Raw genomic sequence first — 20,267 nt, forward strand, 5'->3', positions numbered from 1 at the left:
AGAGGAAGAATAACTAGTGAGAATAGCTGAGCTGAATTGGTCAGAAACGTGTAAAGAGAAATATACAAGAATAGACTAGTGGCACAGAAGCCAAGGACAGTTTCATGAAAGCACCAAAGAGGGGAGGAGTTGGGAGTAAGGGTTGCAGAAGGTGATCCTCATGGTCAGTGCAATGGAGACGTTCAGTAGGGTGAAGCTGAGACGACCACACTGGCAATGGGATCTTCAGTTAACACAGAGGACAGAGGTAGAAGCCAAACTTCAGTATAGTAAGAAATATATGTAAGCAAGGAAAAAGTTTGCTGGTAAAAAGTCAGAGAATGATCTAAGAGCTATGTAGGATTTGTAAGAGAATTATTAGGATTCAAGCAAATTTATGACCAGAGAGAAAGGGGCCTGTAAGGAGAGAGAGAGAGAGAGAATGAAAGAGAAGGAGTGAGAGAATATTTGTGGTATTAAGAGTTAAAAAGATGCTGGCTTGGTGGTAAAGATATTGCTGCTGAAACAATTCCCAAAAATACAATGGCTTAAACAAAAGAGAACTCTCTCTGTAGAAATCCAGTTAACCCTCCTCTACCCCTCAAACCTTGACAGTGTTGGGGATGCAGCCTTTTTTTACATTGTTGCCTCACCATGTTCTAGATCAGGGGTTAGCAAACTATGGCCTTATGGCCAGATTTGGCCCACCACCTATTTTTGTAAATAAAGTTTATTGGAACACCACCACACTCATTCATTTACACATTGTCTATGGTTGCTTTCACCATACAAAAGGAGAGTTGAGCTGCTGTGACAGAACTTGTATGGCCCATAAAGCTGAAAATATTTAGGGCCGGCCCGTGGCATAGTGGTTAAGTGCGTGCGCTCCACGGCTGGTGGCCCGGGTTTGGATCACGGGCGTGCACCGATGCACCACTTGTCAGGCCATGCTGTGGCTGAGTCCCATATAAAGTGGAGGAAGATGGGCACAGATGTTAGCCCAGGGCCAGTCTTCCTCAGCAAAAAGAGGAGGATTGGCATACATGTTAGCTCAGGGCTGATCTTGCTCATGAAAAAAAAAAAAGCTGAAAATATTTAATATCTAGTTCTTTACAGAAAAAGTGTGCCATCCTCATCCTAAGATGTTGCCCTCTTCCACATAGTCAAAAGAGCATGCCACTATATGCACTAGATCTACGTTCCAGCCAAAAGGGAAGGGAAAATGAGCAGTTGAGGGAACCCCCTTGTCCTTTAAGGAAATGATTTGGAAATTGTACAAATTACTTCAGTCCACGTACTTCCAATTAGAAGTTAATCTCATAATTACACCTTGCTGCAAAGGAGGCTAGGTAATGTGGTCTGCTGTGGGCAGCATGTGCCCAGCTAAAATTTGGGGCACCAAAAGCAGGAGAATAGATATTGGGGTTGACTAGTAGTTTCTACCACAGTATTCAATGCATAGCCAATTATGATTACATGGTGAACATCTACTCCAAATCCATAAAGAAAAAGTGGTAGACAAAGTCCAGTTTTCCAGTGCAAGTGATAGGAGATGGATACGTTTCCATACGTGGCTTAAATGACTATTAAGATTTGAACTTGGAAAGACAAAGAGTAAGGATAAGGCTAAATACACAAAGTCATGAAAAGCAGGAAGAGGTTAATACTTGACCACATCCTGATGTTTTGGAATTGAGGGGCAACCTTGAGACTTGCAGGCGGCCTGAACTGGGTGGGAGTAATGAGCTGACAGCAGTCTTACTGACTAAGCATCTGGCCAGACAGCTGGAAGAGTGGAGGAACTGGGCCAACAGCTGTGCCACGCTCTGGCCTGGCAGATTCATTGGGTCCATAGCCAAGAGCTGAAAAGCAGAGGGAAGAGTAGAGCTGGGGGATGCCAGGAGCATCCCCTGATGAAGTCAGCACCCTCACTAGAGCCAAAAGGGGAATCTGAGTTGGGGTTGGAGGTGCAAGACACTAAAAGGAGGTAGCTGATACTGATGGCTTAGTAGGCATTATCCTCAGAGCCAGCGTATGGACAGTTAGTGTTTCTACCTACCCCACATTCATTCCCCCTGCTTCTGATACTGTTTCAGTTTCTCTAGAGACAACTCCCTCCTCCTACTCAGTCCACATGCTTTGTGTGGAGCATGGGACCTAATCCTCCCAAATCAAATCGCTGCATTCCTCTGGGATAGTGATTGACCCAGAGATGGGTATGTAACCTACTTAGAATTAAGGACTTTATGGGGATCTGAGAGTAAAGCAGGTATTCTCTGCCACTGGTCTTGAACTTGGGAGGATAGGAAAAAATGACTGTTGTGGCCATGAGAGATTCTGTCCAGGGATTGAGCCGACAAGGAGCCATTGATAGAGGCAGACAGAGAAGCCAGGTTCGGGAACTTAGCTTGCAGAATTGAGTCCACTTGTGCCTGGAGCCAATGCTACCTTTAGAACTTTCTTATCGTCACAAGCCAATACATGCTCTTTTTGTTTTAAGCCATGGTAGATTGAGTTTTCTCCCGCTTTCAAGAAAAGTATCGAATACTGCTAGACACTTTAAATACATTATATCATTTAATTTCACGATACTTGTGTGTCATAGGTATTACTATACCCATTTAATACAAATGAGGTAACTGAATGTGCTTTGATCTGCTCTAAAAAGAAGATATCATAGGTGAGGCGAAGGCTATAGGAACCTCTGTATTGGGAAAGGTGTAGAGAAATATAAAACTCAATAGTTTAAATAGCGGTTTCCCAAATCTTCAACCACCCCAATCAGCTCAGTGATTCTGTGTTTCCAGTAAGGGATCAGAAGTAGGCATCAGCATCTCTGAGTTTTAAAATCATATAGGTATTGACATTTGGATGGAATAAAATGCAAGCCAAAAAATACCTCTTACTTGCAAATTTTATGCAATAGAGCAAATTGAATTTATAGGCAATTTGCTTATTCTGTGAAAGAGGGAGGTTCTGACTGGCAACAGGTAGTAAATGGAGCCTAATGGAACAGTTCCAATTATAACATTTTGAAATGTACATACATTATCTTAATTTTTTTTCTTTTTCTTTTTTTTTGGTTAGGAAGATTGGCCCTGAGCTAACGTCTGTGCCAATCTTCCTCTATTTTGTATGTGGGCTGCTGCCACAGCATGGCTTGATGAGTGGTGTGTAGGTCCACGCCTAGGATCCAAACCTGCAAACCTCAGGCTGCTGAAGCAGAGCACAGGAACTACACCACTGGGCCAGCCCCCACTATCTTAATTTTTGACTGGGATTTTCATAGACTCTTTGGAGGTGACCATTACTGAGGACCTTTCTCCAGCAATTCTCCTGCCCTAAGCAGATGTACTGTGACTCCTTCCTCAGCCCCTGCGAATATGACATTAACCTCCAGCTTCTTGCTGAGGGGATTCCTCTGCCCTTCCAGGCAGGTTTATTGGACTGGACCCAAAAGGGCTCTCTCTCCTGCACAGCCTACACGTGATCCACTGGGGACAAATGCATCCTGTGACCCCTCCTTCTGTGCATGCTGACCAACTCCAGCACAGCAGCGCGCTGCTGGCTCCGCCACCCCAACTGTCTGCAGCCTGTCTCTCCCAGGTGGGAGGTAGGTGACAGTCCGGAGAGTCCCCCAAGTGTGCTGACACTTATCAAGTTCCCCAAGTAGTCTTCTGGAAGCCTGTAGGCGTGACATGAGGGAAACAGACTGGCTGAAGCGTCCGTCAATTGGGGGAGGTTAACTCACAGCACAGCAAGAATTCATCAGAGATTTCATCACCAAATCCTCTCTCTATTTTGATGCCTTCTTATATCCTTGGATCCTAGAATTTCACATCTAGTGTATCCTATTGTCTTAATCAAAATCTATACAAAATCTATTACTCATAAAAGAAAAAAAAAGAGCAAAGAGAATGACAGAGACATGGAGCTGGAGCCCTAACATAATTCCTTATTGTTTAATGCTGTTTGAGTGGGGCTTTTCTGTTACTTGTGGCCTAAGGCAGCCTGTTGCTGTCCCCTCAACCTACCACAAAGTCCTTTGGGTTATAGAGGGTTGCTACTTTGTACAATGGGAAGTTCTTACGCAAAAAAGGAGTAGAAACTGAGCATAAAATCAGACTTCACAAGGATTAAGATATATAAACTAACGCATTCATAACACATCCTTGCAAGAAAGTTAGAGTGTTGGCAATCCCATCCTTACACTCTACACTCGAGAACATGTGTGGCCCCTCTCACAGGCTTTCCCCGAGTCCCTCTGGGTGTGCTAGTCTGACTCAGCAGGTTTTTGCCCAGCCAGCATCTCTTCTCCTAGTGAAAGAATCCAGCATTTCGTTTTGGTAAAGTACGTCGTCTTCATGTGGTTTATTTAAAGTGATCTCACATTCAGACCCCAGAGTTTGGCTTACGGTTAAGGCCTTGCCAGTGAAAATATGACATCCCTTTTGTGGTAGTTATTTTTTCAAGAAAGGGTATTTCATGGCCCAAGAGGCAGGAGTAGGGGTAAGGGTAGGTGGATGGAAGAGATAGATTATCAACGACAAGCATAATAAATAAATAATAGAGTATGTTAGAAGGTGACAAGTGCTATGGGAAGAAATAGAGCAAACTAAGGAAGTCAGGAGCAGGGCAGGTGGTAATTTTGAATGTAGTGGTCAGGGTAACTCTCACTGAGGTGGCATTTGAGCAAAGATCAGGAAGGGTGGAAATTAAACATGCATTCCGGAGAGAGACCAGCCAGTGCAAAGGCCCTAGAGCAGAAGTCTTCCTGCTTTGTTCAGGGAATAGCAAGAAGGCCAGACTGATTGGACCAGAGTGAGCCAAGGGGAGGGTAGTAATAGATGAGGTTGCAGGAGTATTGGAGGGGCAGATCATGTAGGGCCTTGTAAGGGCTTTGAATTTTACTCTGAATTAAGTGGGAAACCATAGGAAGGTTTGAAGAGAGAAGGGATATGATCTTTCGTTTTTTTCAAGGTCACTCTGGCTACTGCATGGGGACAAACAGCAGGAAGACGAGGGAGAAGACTACTTCAGTGACTCAGGTGAGAGATGATGGAGGTGTGGGTAAGAAGTAACCAGACTCTGGGTATTCTAGGAAGGTCCAGCCAACAGAATTTCCTGACCCATGGATGTGGGGTGTGAGAGAAAGATGAGTCAAGGATAACACGGAGGTTTTTGGCCTCAACATCTGGAAAGATGGAGTTGCCAATGATATGGGAAGTGTAAATTTTGGGGAAAAGATCAGGGGCACAGATGTGGACATATTAAGATTGAGATGTATTTTAGCTATCTAAGAGGAGATATTAAGTAGACAGCTGAATAGAGGATTATGGAATTCAGGAGAAAGGTATGGGCTGGAGATTAAAATTTAAAGCCAAGATAAAAAGATTTGCTTTTGAGCCAGCCCTGATGGCCTAGTGGTTAAAGTTTGGCGTGCTCCACTTCAGCAGCCCGGGTTTAGTTCCCGGGTGCAGAACCACACCACTTGTCTGTCAATAGCCGTGCTATGGCAGCAGCTCACATAGAAGAACCACAAGGACTTACAACTAGAATATACAACTATGTACCAGGGCTTTGGAGAGGAAAAAGAGAGAGGAAGATTGGCAACAGATGTTAGCTCAGGGTGAATCTTTCTCAGCAAAAAAAAAAAAAAAAAAGACGTGTTTTCTCTCTCCACATTCAACAACCTCACTTCGTTAAGCAGGCTTGTCAGGTCATAGGATAAAGGATGAGAACTCTTTGTTGAGGAAAATGTTAGTCTACTTCACTGGTACTTTGCTACAGGGCAGAGTCCTGATTCTGGAAAGATGCTGGAGTAGGAAACACCAGGAATCTGTCTCCCCACCTGGACAACCATTGCACTGGCAGAATCTGTCTGAGGTAACTATTTTGGAATTCTGGAGTCTGTTGAAAGCTTGCAATTTCCAGGGAGAAGACTTGGTTGGTAAATCGCCATTAATTTCAGTCAACTTCAGCTCTTAGCACAGGAGCAGCTACCCATCCCCTATCCCCAGCCACACGGCAGGCAGCTGTATATGTGCTCCCTGCAGGAGCCAGCCTGCAGGAGCCAGGAGCCTGTCCTCCAAATATCTGTGCTCTGATCGCTGATTGCTGCCTATGATCACAGAGGTGCAGACAGAGTTGGGCAGCCATTGTTGTTGTACCTCCCCTCATTGTTGCAAGCCCTCCCCCTCAACTGAAGTGACTTCCAGGGGGTTTAAAGGGCCAATGCTCTTCCCCCCTTTCCCTTTTTGCTTTTTCCCCTTTTAGAAGCCAGACACTAAAGAGTAGGACATAAAAAACAACTGCATACATGGGGAAAATTAGAAAGTGACCATGCATGTCCAGGGAAAGGCTGAGAAAAGATCTGAGAGGATCTTAAGTTTACACCTCAGGCTGATCCTCACCACAGAGACAAACTACAACAATCAAAAAATCCAAAATCAATAACAATAACAAAAATCAACAAACCCTGGGGAAGGGGGAGGATCTGATTTCCAGCATTACCACATTATTAGATTCAATGATCAGTGTTCCACAAAAAAATCACAAGGCATGCAAAGAAACAGGCAAGTATGGCCTATTCAAAGGAAAACAATAAATCAACAGAAACTGTCCATGAAAAAGACCTATTGTCACTAGACAAATCTTTAAAACAATTGTCTTAAAGATACTCAAAGAACTAAAGAAGATGTATAGAAAGTCAAGAAAAAGATGTATGAACACAATGGGAATACCAATAAAGAGAAAGAAAACCTAAAAATAAATAAAAAAGAAATTCTGGAGCTGAAAAGTACACTAACTGAAATGAAAAATTCACTAGTGGGATTCAAAGGCATAGCAGAGCAGGCAGAAGGAAGAATCAGTGAACTTGAAGATAGGACAATGAAAATTACCAAGTATGAGGAACAGAAATAAAAAAGATTAGAGAAAAGTGAACAGAGCCTAAGGGACCTATGGGATACTACCAATCAGAACAATGTATGCATCATGAGAGTCTCAGAAAGAGAATAGGGAGAGAAAGGGGCAGAGAAAATATTTGAAAAATTACTGGCCAAAAACTTCCTAAATCTGATGAAAGACAGGAACATAAATTTCCAAGAAGCTTAATGAATTGCAAGTAAGATGAACTCAAAGAGACCCACACTGAGACACATTAAAATCAAATTTTCAAAAAAAAATCTTGAAAGAAGCAAGAAAGAAGTGAACCATCACATACAAGGGATCCTCAATAACATTATCAGCAGATTTCTCATCAGAAACTTTGGAGGCCAGAAGACAGTGGACCGATATATTCAAAGTGCTAAAAGAAAAAAAGTCAACCAAGAATCCTATATCCAGGAAAACTGTCTTTCAAAAGTGAGAGAGAAATTAAGACATTCCCAGATAAACAAAAGCTGAGAGAGTTTATGACTACTAGACATGCCTGACAAGGGAATCCTGCAAAGTGAAATGAAAGGACACTAGACAGTAACTCGAAGCCATATGGAGATGTAAAGATCTCAATAAAGGTAAATATAGGAAATTTTAAAAGTTATTATTATAATAACGATGGTTTGTAATTGCACTTTTTGTTTTCTACATCATTTAAGAGGCTAATATATTTTAGGAAAGAAAAACGATTATTAGTGTAAAAGCTAGTATTACTGTAACTTTGATTTGTAACTCCAAATCTTATCGTCTACTAATTTAAGAGACTGATGCATTTAAAAAAATTATTAGTTTATGTTTTGGGGCACATAGTGTATAAAGATATAATTTTGTAACATCAACAACTGAAAGATGTTGGGACAGATCTATGAAGGAGCATAGTTTTTGTATGTTATTGACATACACCATATTTTGTGTGGTGTAAATTCAAATTAGAGTGTTATAATTTTAGGATGTTAAATGTACTCTCCATGGTAACCACAAAGAAAATAGCTATAGAATATACACAAAGGAAATGAGAAAGGAATTTAAACATTTCACTACAAAAAAATCAACTAAAGAAAAAAGAAGACAGTAATGCAGGAAATGAGGGACAAAAAAGCTATAAGGCATATAGAAAACAAATAGCACAATGACAGAAGTAAGTCTCTCCTTATCAGTAATCACTTTAAATGTAAATGAATTAAACTCTCCAATCAAAAGACCAAAATTGGCAGAATGGATAAAAACACATGATCCAACTACATGCTGTCTACAAGAGACTTCTTTGAGATCCAAAGACACAAACAGGTTGAAAATGAAAGGATGGAAAAAGATAGTCCATGAAAATAGTAACCAAAAGAGAGCAGCAGTAGCTATACTAATACCATACAAAACAGACTTTAAATCAAAAGAGTTTACAAGAGACAAAGAAAGACATTATATATTAATAAAAGGTTCAATACAGGGGCCGGCCCGGTGGCGCAAGTGGTTAAGTGCGCGCGCTCCGCTGCGGCGGCCCGGGGTTCGCTGGTTCGGATCCCGGGCGCGCACCGATGCACTGCTCGGTAAGCCATGCTGTGGCGGCGTCCCATATAAAGTGGAGGAAGATAGGCACCGATGTTAGCCCAGGGCCGTCTTCCTCAGCAAAAAAGGAGGAGGATTGGCGGATGTTAGCTCAGGGCTGATCTCCTCACAAAAAAAAAAAAAAAAAAAAAGGTTCAATACAGCAAGATGAATAAAAGGTTCAATACAGCCAAAAGGTTCAATATAGCAATTATAAACATTTATGCACTAAGTGTCAGACCATCAAAATATATGAAGCAAAAACTGACAGAATTGAAGGGAGAAATAGTTCTACAATAATAATTGAAGACTTCAATATCCCACTCACAATAAGGGATTGAACAACCAGGCAGAATATAAGTAAGGAAATAGAGGAATAACACAATAAACCAACTAGATCTAATATACATACACAGAAAAGGAAATAACACAATAAACCAACTAGATCTAATATACATACACAGAAAACTCTACTCAACAACAAAAGAATACATATTCTTCTCAGTTGGACATTTTTTAGAATAGACCATATGTTAGGCCACAAATTAAGTCTCAATAGTTTAAAATGGTAGATATATCATACAAAGTATCTTCTCTGACCACAATGGGATGAAGTTAGAAATCAATAACAAAAAGAAAACTGGAAAATTCACAAAATTGTGGAAATTAAACAATGCACATTTAAACACCAAATGGATCAAAGAAGAAAATATAAAGAGAATTAGAAAATACTTAGAGATGAATGAAAACAAAAACACAACATACCATAACTTATGGGATGCAGCAAAAGCAGTGCTAAGAGAGAAATTTATAGCTATAAATGCTTACATTAAAAAACAAGAAAGACCTCAAATCAACAACCTAATTTTACAAGCTAAGGAACTGGAAAAAGAAGAACAAACTAAATCCATAGCTAGCAGAGGAAGGAAATCATAAAGATTAGAGAAGAGATAAATGAAATAGAGAATAGAAAAACAAAAGGGAAAATAAATGACACCAAAAGTTGGTTCTTCGAAAAGATCAGCAAAACTGACAAACCTTTAGCTAAATAGACAATGAAAAAAAGAAGATTTAAATTACTAAAATCAGAAATGAAAGTAGGGACATTACTACTGATTCAACAGAAATAAAAAGGATTAGAAGAGAGTACTATGAACAAATGTATGCCAACAAATCAGATAACCTAGATGAGATGGACAAATTCCTAGAAACACAAAACCTGCCAAGAATAAATCATGAAAAAAATAGAAAATCTGAATAGACCTATAACTAGTAACGAGATTAAATTAGTAATCAAAAATTTCCCTACAAAGAAAAGCCCTGGCTCAGATGTCTTCACTGTTGAATTCTACCAAATATTTAACGAAGAATTAATACCAATCCTTCTCAAATTTTCCAAAATATTGAAAAGGAGAGAACACTTCCTAACTCATTCTGTGAGGCCAGTATTACCCTGATACCAAAGTCAGACAAAGACATTATAAGAAAAGAAAACTACAGATCAATATTCCTTATGAACACTGATGCAAAAATATTCACCAAAATACTGGGAAACGGAATTTGGCAGCATAATAAAAGGATTATACACCATGACCAAGTGGGATGATTCAACATACGAAAATTGATCAATATAATGTGTCACATCAACAGAATGAAGGGAAAAAACTACATGATCACCTCAATTGATGTAGGAAAAGCATTTGACAAAATTCAACACCCTTTCATGATAAAAACACTCACCAAGGTAGGAATAGAAGGAAACTACATCATCATAATAAAAGCCATATAGGAAAAACTCACAGTGAACATCATATGCAATGGTGAAAGACTGAAGACTTTTCCTCTAAGACCAGAACAATGCAGGGTGCCCACTTTTCACCACTTCTATTCAACAGAGTACTAGAAGTTCTAGCCAACACAACTAGGCAAGAAGAAGAAACAAAAGGCATCCAGATTGGAAAGGAAGAAGTAAAATTATCTCTGTTTGCAGATGATATGATCTAATATGTAGAAAACCCTAAAGATTCCACAAAAACGTTTAGAACTAATAAATGAATTCAGCAAGGTAGCAGGATACAAAGTCAACACACAAAAATCAGTTGTATTTCTATACACTAAAAATGAACAACGTGAAAAGGAAATTACAAAAACAATTCCACTTATAACAGCATCAAAAAGAATAAAATACTTAGGAATTAATTTAACCAAGGAGGTGAAAGACTTGTACAATGAAAACTACAAAACACTGCTGAAAGAAATTCAAGAAGACATAAATAAATGAAAACACATCCCATATTCAAGGATTGGAAGACTTAATATTCTTAAAATTTCAATACCTCCCAAAGTAATCTACAGATTCGATGCAATCCCTACAAAAATCCCAATGGTGTTTTTTGCAGAAATAAAAAAAAAATCCTAAAATTTATACGGAATCTCAAAGGAACCCAAATTGCCAAATAATCTTGAAAAAGAACAAAAATAGAGGACTTGCACTTTCTTAAGTCTTGTTAAAAAGCCACAGGAATCAAAACAGTGTAGTACTGGTACAAAGACAGACATATCAACCAATGGAATCGAATAGGGAACCCAGAAACAAACCCTTGTATATATGGTCAAATGATTTTTGACAAGGGTGCCAAGTCTATTCAATGGTGAAAGGACACCATTCAGCAAATGGTGCTGGGAAAACTATATCTCCATGTGCAAAAGAATGAAGTTGGACCCTTACCTAATATCATATACAAAAGTTAACTCAAAATGGATCAAAGACCTAAATGTGAGACCTAAAACAGTAAAACTCCTAGGAGAAAACATAGGACAAACCTTTCATGACGTTGGATTTGGCAATAATTGTTTGGATATGACACCACAGGTGCAGGTAACAAAAGTAAAAATAGACAAATCGGACTTCATGAAAATTTAAAAATTTTGTGCATCAAAAGACACTATTGATAGAATAAAAACTCAACCCACGGAATGGGAGAAAATATTCGTAAATCATATATCTGATAAAAGACTGATATCCAGAATATATAGAGAACTCCTAAAACTCAACAGCAAAAACCCAAACAACCTGATTCAAAAATAGACAAAAGAGTTGAATAGATATTTCTCTAAACAAGAGATACGAATGGCCAATGAGCACCAATCATTAGGGAAATGCAAATCAAAACTACAGTGAGATACCACCTCATGCTCATTAGAACGGCTACTATCAAGAAAACAGAAAAAGTGTGTTTGCAAGGATGTGGAGAAATTGGAACCCTAGTGCACTATTGGTGGGAATGTAAAATGGTATACTCATTACGAAAAACAGTGTAGTGGTTCCTCAAATAATTAAAAATATAACTACCATTATGATGCAGCAATTCCACTTCTGTATATATACCCAAAAGAATTGAAAGCAGGGTCTCAAAGAGATACACCTGTGTTCATAGCAGCATTGTTCACAACAGCTAAACCATGGAAGCAACTCAAGCGTCCAGCAATGGATGAATGGGTAAGCAAAATGTGGTGAAGACATACAGAATATCCTTCAGCCTTAAAAAGGAAGGAAATTCTGCAATATGTTACATACAACATGGATGAACCTTGAGGACGTCATGCTAAATGAAATAAGCCAGTTACAAAAAAGACAAATACTGTAATGATTCCACTTTTATGAGGTACTTAAGAGTAGTGAAATCATACAGACAGAAAGCATAACGGTGGTTGCCTGGAACTGGGGGCGGGAGATAAGGGGAAGTTATTGTTTAATGGGTATGGGGTTTGTTTCACAAGATGAAAAGTGTTATGAAGGTGGATGGTGGTGATGACTGCACAGCAATGCGAATGTATTTGATACTACTGAACTGTACACTTAAAAATGGTTAAGATGGTAAACTTTATGTTACGTGTACTTTACCACCAAAAAAAAGAAAAAGCTTCGCTGCCTGTTCAGTCGGACTTAAACACGACGCAGCAGGTTCCAGGAGGCGGCAGTGGGGCGTAGGAGACGGCTGCGACGCCCTCTGCGTGTGCGCAGAGCTCACCGGGAGACCCGCCTGCACTTGCCGGGGGCCCCTCCCGTGCCGCCGGCCAGCGCCCGCTGCCGCGCGCTCGCGCCGCCGAGCAGAGGGCCCGGAGCAGGGCAGGCGCGCGGCTGCGGCCCAGGGCCCGGCCCGTGCGCAGCCAGCCCTGCGGGTCCCGGCCCGAGCGGGGTGCTGGCGCTGGGCCCTCCCAGGAGGGGGCGTGAGGCGTGGCCCCTCGTCACAGCCCCGCTGTCTCTCCTCCGCCCCCGCCGCCCGCGCGCCCCCGCACCCTCCGCCGCGCGGCCAATCCGAGCCGCGCTCCCGCCCCGGTTCGCGGGCCGGGCGGCGGCGGAGCCCGGAGGCCGCGCGAGCAGCGGAGCCGTGTGCCGGCGGCAGGTAGGAAGCGCGCCGGGGACTGGAGGGCGCGGGCGGCTGGCACACAACCCTGGGGCGGGGGCTGGAGACCCACGCCAGCGGGGGACGGCGCCCGGCCGCGGCCCCGGCGCAGCCTCGGTGCGCCCGCCTCGCCCAGCCTGGGCCTGGCGGGGCAGGCGGTCGGGGGGCTCGGCTGGTGGGGATCGCGACGTGCTCCCCCCGGGAGGAGTCTTCTCAGATAAACACAGACAGACTATTTAAAAAATTAAATCCGTTTCGTTTTTACAGTGTTTATGGTTTCGGTTTTTCTGTAGACAGAAGCCGGCGGGTGCTGGGTAGGTGTGGGCGTCGTCCGGGCGGCCGGGTCGCGGCGTCGCCGGCCTGGGGTGAGAGCCGGGCCCGCGACCCGGGACCTGCGGGGCTGGGGCTCTGCGCCTCGCTAGGAGTCAGGCGCAAGTCGCTTCACCTCTCCGGCCGCTCTTCTCTTTGGAGACTGACAATATTACGTGTTGGGTTACATGAGTTAAGTGCGCTCAAAATAAAACAGGCTGAGCTCCCAGCAACAGGGTTATATACACACAGGTATTTCCAAGTGTTGATAACCTGAATTGTGCCACAAAGAAATTATGGTAGTTTACAACAAAAGCATGTAGAACAGTAACAAGTAAGTATAAAAAGTATATAACCAGATATTGGGAGCAGAGACAATGTTAAGAACAGAAAATAATTCCAGGGGGGGAAAAAGTGTGTCAGTGCTGTCCAATAGAACTTTCTGTGATAATGGAAACGTTCTATATTTAATTAACTTACATTTCAATAACCACATGTGTCGAGTGGCTACCTTTTTAGGACAGTGCAGGTCTATATTGTTTCTGTAGTTAAGTCTCAAATTTGTCTCTAGGAAGGTAAACTTGGTGAGTTGCGTAGTTCTTATTTGAAAGTAAAGCATACTAGTGACTTCATTCGTTCATTCATCCCTCAAATATGAATGGCCTTGAAAGGAGCAGAATCTTTCCTGATAATCAGCTATAGGGACAGTTTTCTTTGGGTTTCATTGTTAGAATGCCTTGACATATTGCTATGTGCAAGTGTATTCAGTTGAGGAATTGGGGCTGGGAGGGATGGAGTCAGTGAATATGGCATAATTTATAACATATTTTTAGAGTTTTCAATATTTATACAAATGTTAACTAACCTTATAGCAAAATTTAAAATATATAGATAAGCAAAAAGAAACTAAATCACTAAAAATTCCACCACTCAAAGATGTAATTACTGTTAATATTTTGATGTGTATATTTCCAGACTTTTGTCCCATGTTGCCATTTTATTTTCCTTGATAGGCCCCAAAGTATCCAACTCCCTCCCTGGAAGGGAAATCCAGTCTGGAGGTGAGGGTTGCTTTTACCTTGACCCTTGGACCTCTCAGGCCAGCACCTGGCCCCCATTCGAGAAGATCATCCGCTCGCTAATTCTTCCCCATGCTTCTGCCAGTGGCCTGGCTTTGGGGCAATGATTATACGCATCTGAGAGAGCATTTCAGAGAGGAGAAAAAAGGAAGAAGGTTATGGCAGTGCTTCATTCTGCATGATGAGTAATCCAGAGTTTCTCAACCTTGGCGCTATTGATATTGGGGCTGGGTACCTCTTTGTTGTGGGGGGTTGTCCTGTACCTTATAGGATGTGTAGCAGCATTCCTGGCATACTTCCCCTTCTCCCCATCATGACAATTAGAAATGTTGGTTGAGGGCCACTGAGGTAATGGGAATCACTAAATTATTGCTGACATGCTTTAAAGAGGTTCATATTCCAATTTGCATGTGGGAGAGAGACTGAGATCGAAAGAGAGGCATAAGTTAAGCTGAGGAAGCTTTTAGTCCTGGCTGTACCATTAATTTACTGTAAGATTTTGGTGGACATTTATCAGTTATGATCCCAACAGGAAAAAGCACAAAAATGAAAGAAATTTTTGAGAGGACTCTTTATAGAAGAGTGAGTAGGATTCGGGAAACCAAAAAGTAATGGTGAGGCACCCAGGGGAGAGCATCGGTGGAGTGCCATCCCCACCCTGGTTTGAAGGGGCAGGGAAGGGACTGTGGTCCCAGAGCTTGGGGAGGATGGGTTCCAGAGCTTGGAACACTGGAGGAGGGGCTGCCCTCCAGGGCTGCTGTGACCATGGCAGAATGCAGCCAGTGCCAGAGCAGCAGACCAGCAAGACAGGGCAGGTGGGAAATAAGTACACTGGCCTCTCTCTTTCCCCTCCTCTGCCCAGTGATCTCCCGCACTGGCCAAACCCAAGTGGAAGCTGGAGGGTGAAGGAGTCTGGGTGATGCAGCCTGGGGAGGTCAGCCAGCCTCCTGAGGGTGTATGAGGGGCTCGGAGGGGTACCACCTTCAACCCGTCATCTCATGTCTTCCTACCCCTGCAGGATAAGGGTTTGGGGGCTCCACTTCTTAAGGGATACTGTGGGAGTAGAAGGAGATAGGCAAAAAATGTTTTTGAAAAATGAAGCACGTACACATGTAGGCTATTTATTGCTGCTTTTGACCTCTGGCTCTGTTTCATGCAGTAATGTCAAGTTGAACTGTTTTACCTACTGCAGGATTTTTTTTTTCAGCGTGATTGAGGTATAATTGACAAAAAAATTCTAAGATATTTAAAGCCTACAATGTGAAGATGTGATATACAGATGCATCATGAAAGAATTCTCCCCATTGAGTAAAGGAACACATCCATCACCTCACATATTTACCTTTGTGTGTGTGTGTGAGAACATTTAAGTTCTAGTCTCAGCAAATTTCACTTACATGGTACAGTGTCATCAACTATAGTCCATGTTATACATTAGATCCTCAGACATTATTCATCTTTTCTTCTTGTAACTGAAAGTTTGTACCGTTTTACCTGCCTCTCCCTGTTTCATCCACACCCCAACCCCTGGGAACCACTGTTCTACCCTCTTTTTGTGAGTTTGACTTTTTTTTTTTTTATGTTCCACATGTAAGTGATACCATGCAATACTTGTCTTTGTCTGGCTTATTCCACTTAGCGTAATGCCATCTGAGTTCATCCATGTTGTTGCAAATGACAGGCTTTCCTTCGTTTTTAAGGCTGAATAGTATTTCAATTGTCTGTGTTTCCTTATCCTTTCATTCATTGACACTTAGGTTGTTTGCATGTCTTGGCTTTTGTAAATAATGCTGCAGTGAACATGGGAGTACGTACATATCTCTTTGAGGTAATTATTTTGTTTCCTTTGGATAAATACCCAGAAGTGGGATTGCTGGATCATATGGTAGTTCTGTTTCTGATTTCTTGAGGAAACTCCATACTGTTTTCCATAGTGGCTGTACCAGTTTACATTCTCGTCAGCAGTGCACAAGGGTTCCTTTTTCTCTGCATCCTCACCACCACTTGTTATCTCTTGTCTGTTTTATAATAGCCATCCTGATTTCTCATTATCGTTTTGATTTCCATTTCCCTGATGATTGTCGATGTTGAGCATCTTTTCATGTACCTGTTGGCCATTTGTATGTCTTCTTTGGAAAAATGTCTGTTCAGTTCCTCTGCCTATTTTTTAATCAGATCATTTGGATTTTTTGCTGTTGAGTTGTTTGAGTTCCTTATGTATTTTGGGGATTAACCCCTTATCAGATATGTGGTTTGGAAATATTTTCTCCTGCTCCATAGGCTGCCTTTTCATTTTGTTGATGGCCTCCTTTGCTGTGCAGAAGGATGCAGTCCCACTTGTTTATTTTTGCTTTTGTTGCCTTTGCTTTTGGTGTCAAATCCAAAAAATCATTGCCAAGACCGATGTCAAGGAGCTTACCCTTTACATATTCTTCTGGTAGATGTATGCTTTCAGATCTTACGTTTAAGTCTTTAATCCATTTTGAGTTGATTTTTGTGTCTGTTGGAAGATAGTGGTCCAGTTTCATTCTTTTTCGTGTAGCTGTCCATTTTTCCAAACACCATTTATTGAAGAGATTGCCCTTTCTCCATTGTATATTCTTGGCTCTTTTGTCGAAAATTAATTGACCATATATGCATGGGCTTATTTCTGTGATCTCTGCTATCCCATTGATCTATGTGTCTGTTTTTATGCCAATACCATACTGTTTTGATTACTATAGCTTTGTAATATAGTTTGAAATCAGGAAGTGTGATGCCTCTGGCTTTGTTCTTCTTTCTCAAGATTGCTTTGGGGCTGGCCAGGTCGCATAATGGTTAAGTTCCCGCGCTCTGCTTGGGCAGCCCGGGATTCATGGGTTTGGTTCCCAGGTGCGGACCTACACACCACTTGTCAAGCCACTCTGTGACTTGCATCCCACGTACAAAATAGAGGAAGGTTGGCGCAGATGTTAGCTCAGGGCCAACCTTTCTCACCAAAAAAATAAATAAATAAAGATTGCTTTTATTATTTGGGTCTTTTGTGGTTCCATACAAATTTTAGGATTGTTTTGTCTATTTCTGTGAAGAATACCACTAGAATTTTGATAGGGATTGCATGGAGTATGTAAATTGCTTTGGGTAATATGGACATTATAATAATATTAATTTTTCCAGTCCATGAGCACAGAATATCTTTCCTTTTATTTCTGTCTTCAGTTTCTTTCATCAGTGTCGTAGTTTTCAGTGTACAGGTCTTTCACTTCCTAGGTTAAATTTATTCCTAAGTGTTTATTTGTTTTTGATGCTATCATGCGTGGGATTGTTTTCTTAATTTCTCTTTCTGATATTTCATTGTTGGTGTATAGAAATGGGACTGATTTTTGTGTTTTAATTTTGTATCCTGCAACTTTATTGAATTAATTGATGAGTTCTGACAGTTTTTTGGTGGAGTCTTTAAGGTTTCCTATATATAATATCATGTCATCTGCAAATAAAGACAGTTTTAATTCTTCCTTTCCAATTTGGATGCCTTTTATTTCTTTTTATTGCCTAATTGCTCTGGCTGCGACTTCCAATACTATGATGAATGAAAGTGGTGAGAGTGGGCAGCCTTGTCTTGTTCCTAATTTTAGAGGAAATGCTTTCAGCTTTTCACCTTTGAGTATGATGTTAGTTTTGGGCCTTGTATATATGGCCTTTATTATGATGAGGTTTGTTCCCTCTACACCCAGTTTGTTGAGAGTTTTTGTCATGAAAGATGTTGGATTTTGTCAAATGCGTTTTCTGCATCTATAGAGATGGTCATATGATTTTTATCTTTCATTTTGTTAATGTGGTGTATCACATTTATTGATTTGCAGTATTGAACCATCCTTAGATCCCTGGAATAAATCCCATGTGATCATGGTGTATGATCTTTTTAATCTATTGTTGAATTTTGTTTGCTATTTTGTTGAGGATTTTTGCATCTGTGTTCATCAGGGATATTGGCCTGTAGTTTACTTTTCTGTAGTGTCTTTGTCTGGTTTTGGTATCAGGGTAATGCTGGCCTTGTAATATGAGATTGAAAGTTTTTTCTTCTCTTCAGTTTTTTGGAGGAGTTTGAGAGGGATCGGTATTGATTCTTCTTTAAATGTTTTGTGTAGAATTCACCATTGAAGCCATCTGATCCTGGACGTTTCTTTGTGGGGGCTTTTTGATTACTGATTCAATCTCCTTACTGGTAATTGATCTGTTTAGATTTTCTGTCTTAATGATTCAGTCTTGGTAAGTTGTACGTTTCCAAGAGTTTATCCATTTCTGCTAGGTTTTCCAGTTGGTTCATGTATATATGTTCATAGTCGTCTCTTATGATCCTTTGTATTTCTGTGGTATCAGTTGTAATGTCTCCTCTTTCATTTCTGATTATATTTATTTGAGTCCTCTCTTTTTTTCTTGGTGAGTCTAGCTTAAGGTTTGTCAATTTTATTTATCTTTCAAGAAACTAGTTCTTAGTCTCATTGATCTTTTCTGTTGGCTTTTTAGTCTCTGTTTCATTTATTTCTGCCCTCATCTTTGTTATTTTCTTCTTTCTACTAACTCTGGGCTTAGTTTGTTCTTCTTTTCTAGTTCCTTGAGGTATAAAGTTAGGTTGTTATTTGAGATCTTTCTTTTTTCTTAATGTAGGCATTTATTGCTATAAACTTCCCAGTTAGAACTGCTTTTGCTGCATCCCCTAAGTTGTGGTATGTTGTGTTTCCATTTTACTTTCTCTCAAGATATTTTTTTATTTCTCTTCTGATTTCTTCTTTGACCCATTGGTTGTTCAGGAGCATGTTCACATATTTGTGAATTTTCCAGGGTTTTTTTGGGATTGATTTCTAATTTCATACTATTATGGTTGGAAAAGATGCTTGTTATAATTTCAATATTCTTAAATTTATTAAGACTTATTTTGTGGCCTAGCATATGAGCTATGCTGGAAATGTTCCATGTGCACCTAAGAAGAATATGTATTCTGTTGCTTTTGGATAGAATGTTCTGTATATGTCTGTCTGGTCCATCTGTTCTAACATATAGTTTAAGTCCAATGTTTCTTTATTGATTTTCTGTCCAAATGATACATCCATTGAAAGTGGGATATTGAAGTCCCATGCTATTACTGCATTGCTGTCTATTTCTCTCTTCGTATCTGTTAATATTTCCTCTATGTATTTAGGTGCTCCCATGTTGGGTGCATAAATATTTACAAATATTATATTCTCTTGATTAATTGATCCCCTTGTCATTATATAATGACCTTCTTTGTCTCTTTTTATAGTCTTTGATAAAGTCTGTTTTGTCTGATATGTTTAGCTACCCCTGGTTTTTTTGGTTCAATTTGCATGAATGTCTTTTTCCATCTCTTCACTTTCATTCTATGTGGGTCCTTTAAGCTGAAGTGAGTCTCCTGTAGGAAGCCTATAGTTGAGTCTTTGTGTGTGTGTGTGTGTGAGGAAGATTGGCCCTGAGCTAACACCTGTTGCCAACGTTCCTCTTTTCGCTTGAGGAGGAGTGACTCTGAGCTAACATCTGTGCGCATCTTCCTCTATTTTGTATGTGGGTTGCCACCACACCATGGCTTGATGAGTGGTGTAGGTCTGCTCCCAGGATCCGAACCCGCAAACTCTGAGCCGCTGAAGCAGAGCGCGCTGAACTTAGCCACTGTGCCACTAGGCCAGCCCTGGTTTCTTTTTTTCTTCTTAATCTCTCAACCACTCTGTGTTTTGATTGTATGTCATCAGTTTACATTTAAAGTAATTATTGATAATAATGGACTTACTATTGACATTTTGTTAAGTTGTTTTCTGGTTGTTTCGTAATTCCTTTGTTCTTTTCTTCCTCTCTTGCCCTCTTCCTTTGTGATTACATGATTTTCTGTAGCGATATGCTTTGATTCCTTTCTCTTTCTCCTTTGTGTGTCTACTGTAGGCTTTTGCTTTGTGGTTACTATGAGGCTTACATAAAACATATTTATAACAGTCTATTTTAAGCTAATAACAACTTACCTTCA

The 20,267-nt window shown here is 40.8% G+C and overlaps 1 protein-coding gene across 1 annotated transcript in view; it reads left to right on the forward strand.

Annotated features, from left to right (window-relative positions):
* BLVRA (biliverdin reductase A) overlaps nucleotides 1-20,267 on the forward strand; it is a 93,258-nt gene that overhangs the window by 20,332 nt on the left and 52,659 nt on the right. Inside the window, exons 2-3 of the mRNA XM_058534683.1 lie at nucleotides 4,960-5,027; nucleotides 5,770-5,865. Coding sequence (XP_058390666.1) covers nucleotides 4,960-5,027; nucleotides 5,770-5,865 — 164 coding nt within the window. The remainder of the gene's footprint in view (nucleotides 1-4,959; nucleotides 5,028-5,769; nucleotides 5,866-20,267) is intronic.

Source organism: Diceros bicornis, chromosome 41, assembly GCF_020826845.1.
Source record: "Diceros bicornis minor isolate mBicDic1 chromosome 41, mDicBic1.mat.cur, whole genome shotgun sequence".
NCBI classification, from domain to species: Eukaryota; Metazoa; Chordata; class Mammalia; order Perissodactyla; family Rhinocerotidae; genus Diceros; species Diceros bicornis.